General features: G+C 39.6%; 1 protein-coding gene across 4 annotated transcripts in view; it reads left to right on the top strand.

Moving 5' to 3' along the window:
• The window catches only part of Prpf39 (pre-mRNA processing factor 39), a 38,013-nt gene that overhangs the window by 25,546 nt on the left and 10,990 nt on the right, over positions 1 to 1,477 (top strand). For all 4 annotated transcript variants that reach the window (XM_004638778.1, XM_023723752.1, XM_023723754.1 and 1 more), the window contains one exon: positions 829 to 936. In XM_004638778.1, coding sequence (XP_004638835.1) covers positions 829 to 936 — 108 coding nt within the window. The remainder of the gene's footprint in view (positions 1 to 828; positions 937 to 1,477) is intronic.

Genomic DNA, 1,477 nt, shown 5'->3' with positions numbered 1-1,477 from the left:
ACAAATTTGAGTTTAACCTTGGCAATTTAGTGAGACCCTCGGCCAGGCACGTTGTTGCATGTCTGTAATACCAACACTCAGAAGGCTGAGGGAGGCCGAGGCAGGAGGATCACTGGGAATTGAGGCCAGCATGGGCTACATAGTGAATTCAAGACCAACCTGTACTATATAGCGATGAAACTGTGTCTCAAAAAGCGTCTTAAGTTGGGCTGGGTATGTAGATGAGTGTGATAAAGTGCTCTAGGGTGGTTAGTCCTCCTTCTCCTCCTCTTCCTCCTCTTCCTCCTTCTCCTCCCCCTCCCCTCCCCTCTCCTCTTTTCTTCCTCTCTCCTCCCCTCTCCTCCTCTCTCCTCCCCTCTCCTCCTCCTATCCCCTCCTCCTCATCTTCTTTTTTAATGTCTTACAGTGAAATAACTTACTTTAGAAGGAATATTTTGCCTAGGTTGTGATCTACTCATCTGTTTAAAATAAGAAAAAGGTTTGTTTGGCATTGTTATGATTTTAGATAAAGACAAAATGGATATGATGGTGCACATTTGTAATCCCAGCTTGGGAGGGTGGAGCAGAAAGATGGAAAAATTCAAGGCCAGCCTGGGCACCTTATCAAAACAGATCTGAACAACATAGAAAAATAAACTTGAGGAAGAAGCTCAGCAATAGAGCACTTGTTGAGGAAACGTCCTGGATTTAATTCCTAGTATCACAAAAGTAATAATTATAAAACCATTATTATTATAAGACTAACGTATCTAATAATACTTGTAAAAGTGTGATTTTGAAACTTTTTCAGTATGTAACTTTTAAAATTTAATTTTTTTTTATTCCAAGTTGATAACTGAAATAGAGAACATGAGACACAGGATCATTGAAATTCATCAAGAAATGTTTAATTATAATGAGCATGAAGTTAGTAAAAGGTGGACATTTGAAGAAGGTGTAAGTATTATGTTTTGAAACAGTCTTCCAATAAGATGGAAAAAATATATATCTTGAGTTTGGATGGCAATGTCAGTTACGCTTGTGTCTTAAATAGCTAAATGTGTGTTTTGCTTTATGTCAGCATTGTCAGTTTTAGAATCTTGTTAAATTCAGATTTGATCTTCAAGATTTCTGTTTATCCAATTCAATTGTCTTTTTTATTTTTTTAATTTATTTTTTTAATTTTTAAGACACGGTTTGCCTATGTAGATCAGGCTGACTTTAAACCCAATGTGGGGTCAGGGAGATGGCTCAGTAGAATAAGTGCTTGCCTGGCAAGCGCAGGGGCCTGAGTTCAATCCCCAGTTCCACCAAAAATAAAAATAAAAGTAAAAAAAACAAAAACCAAACCTATGGGGCTGGTGAGATGGCTCAGTGGTCTAAAGCACCTACTTAGAACAAGTTTAGCAAAGCACAGGGACCGCGGTTCAATCCCCCAGCACCACATGCCAGCCAGCCCCGCCCCCTGGTGGGCTGAGCTGGAGACACACACACACAC

Source organism: Octodon degus, unplaced genomic scaffold, assembly GCF_000260255.1.
Source record: "Octodon degus isolate 3935 unplaced genomic scaffold, OctDeg1.0 scaffold00102, whole genome shotgun sequence".
NCBI classification, from domain to species: Eukaryota; Metazoa; Chordata; class Mammalia; order Rodentia; family Octodontidae; genus Octodon; species Octodon degus.
Note: the sequence above shows the minus strand (reverse complement) of the source record. Positions and strands in the feature narration are given on the sequence as shown.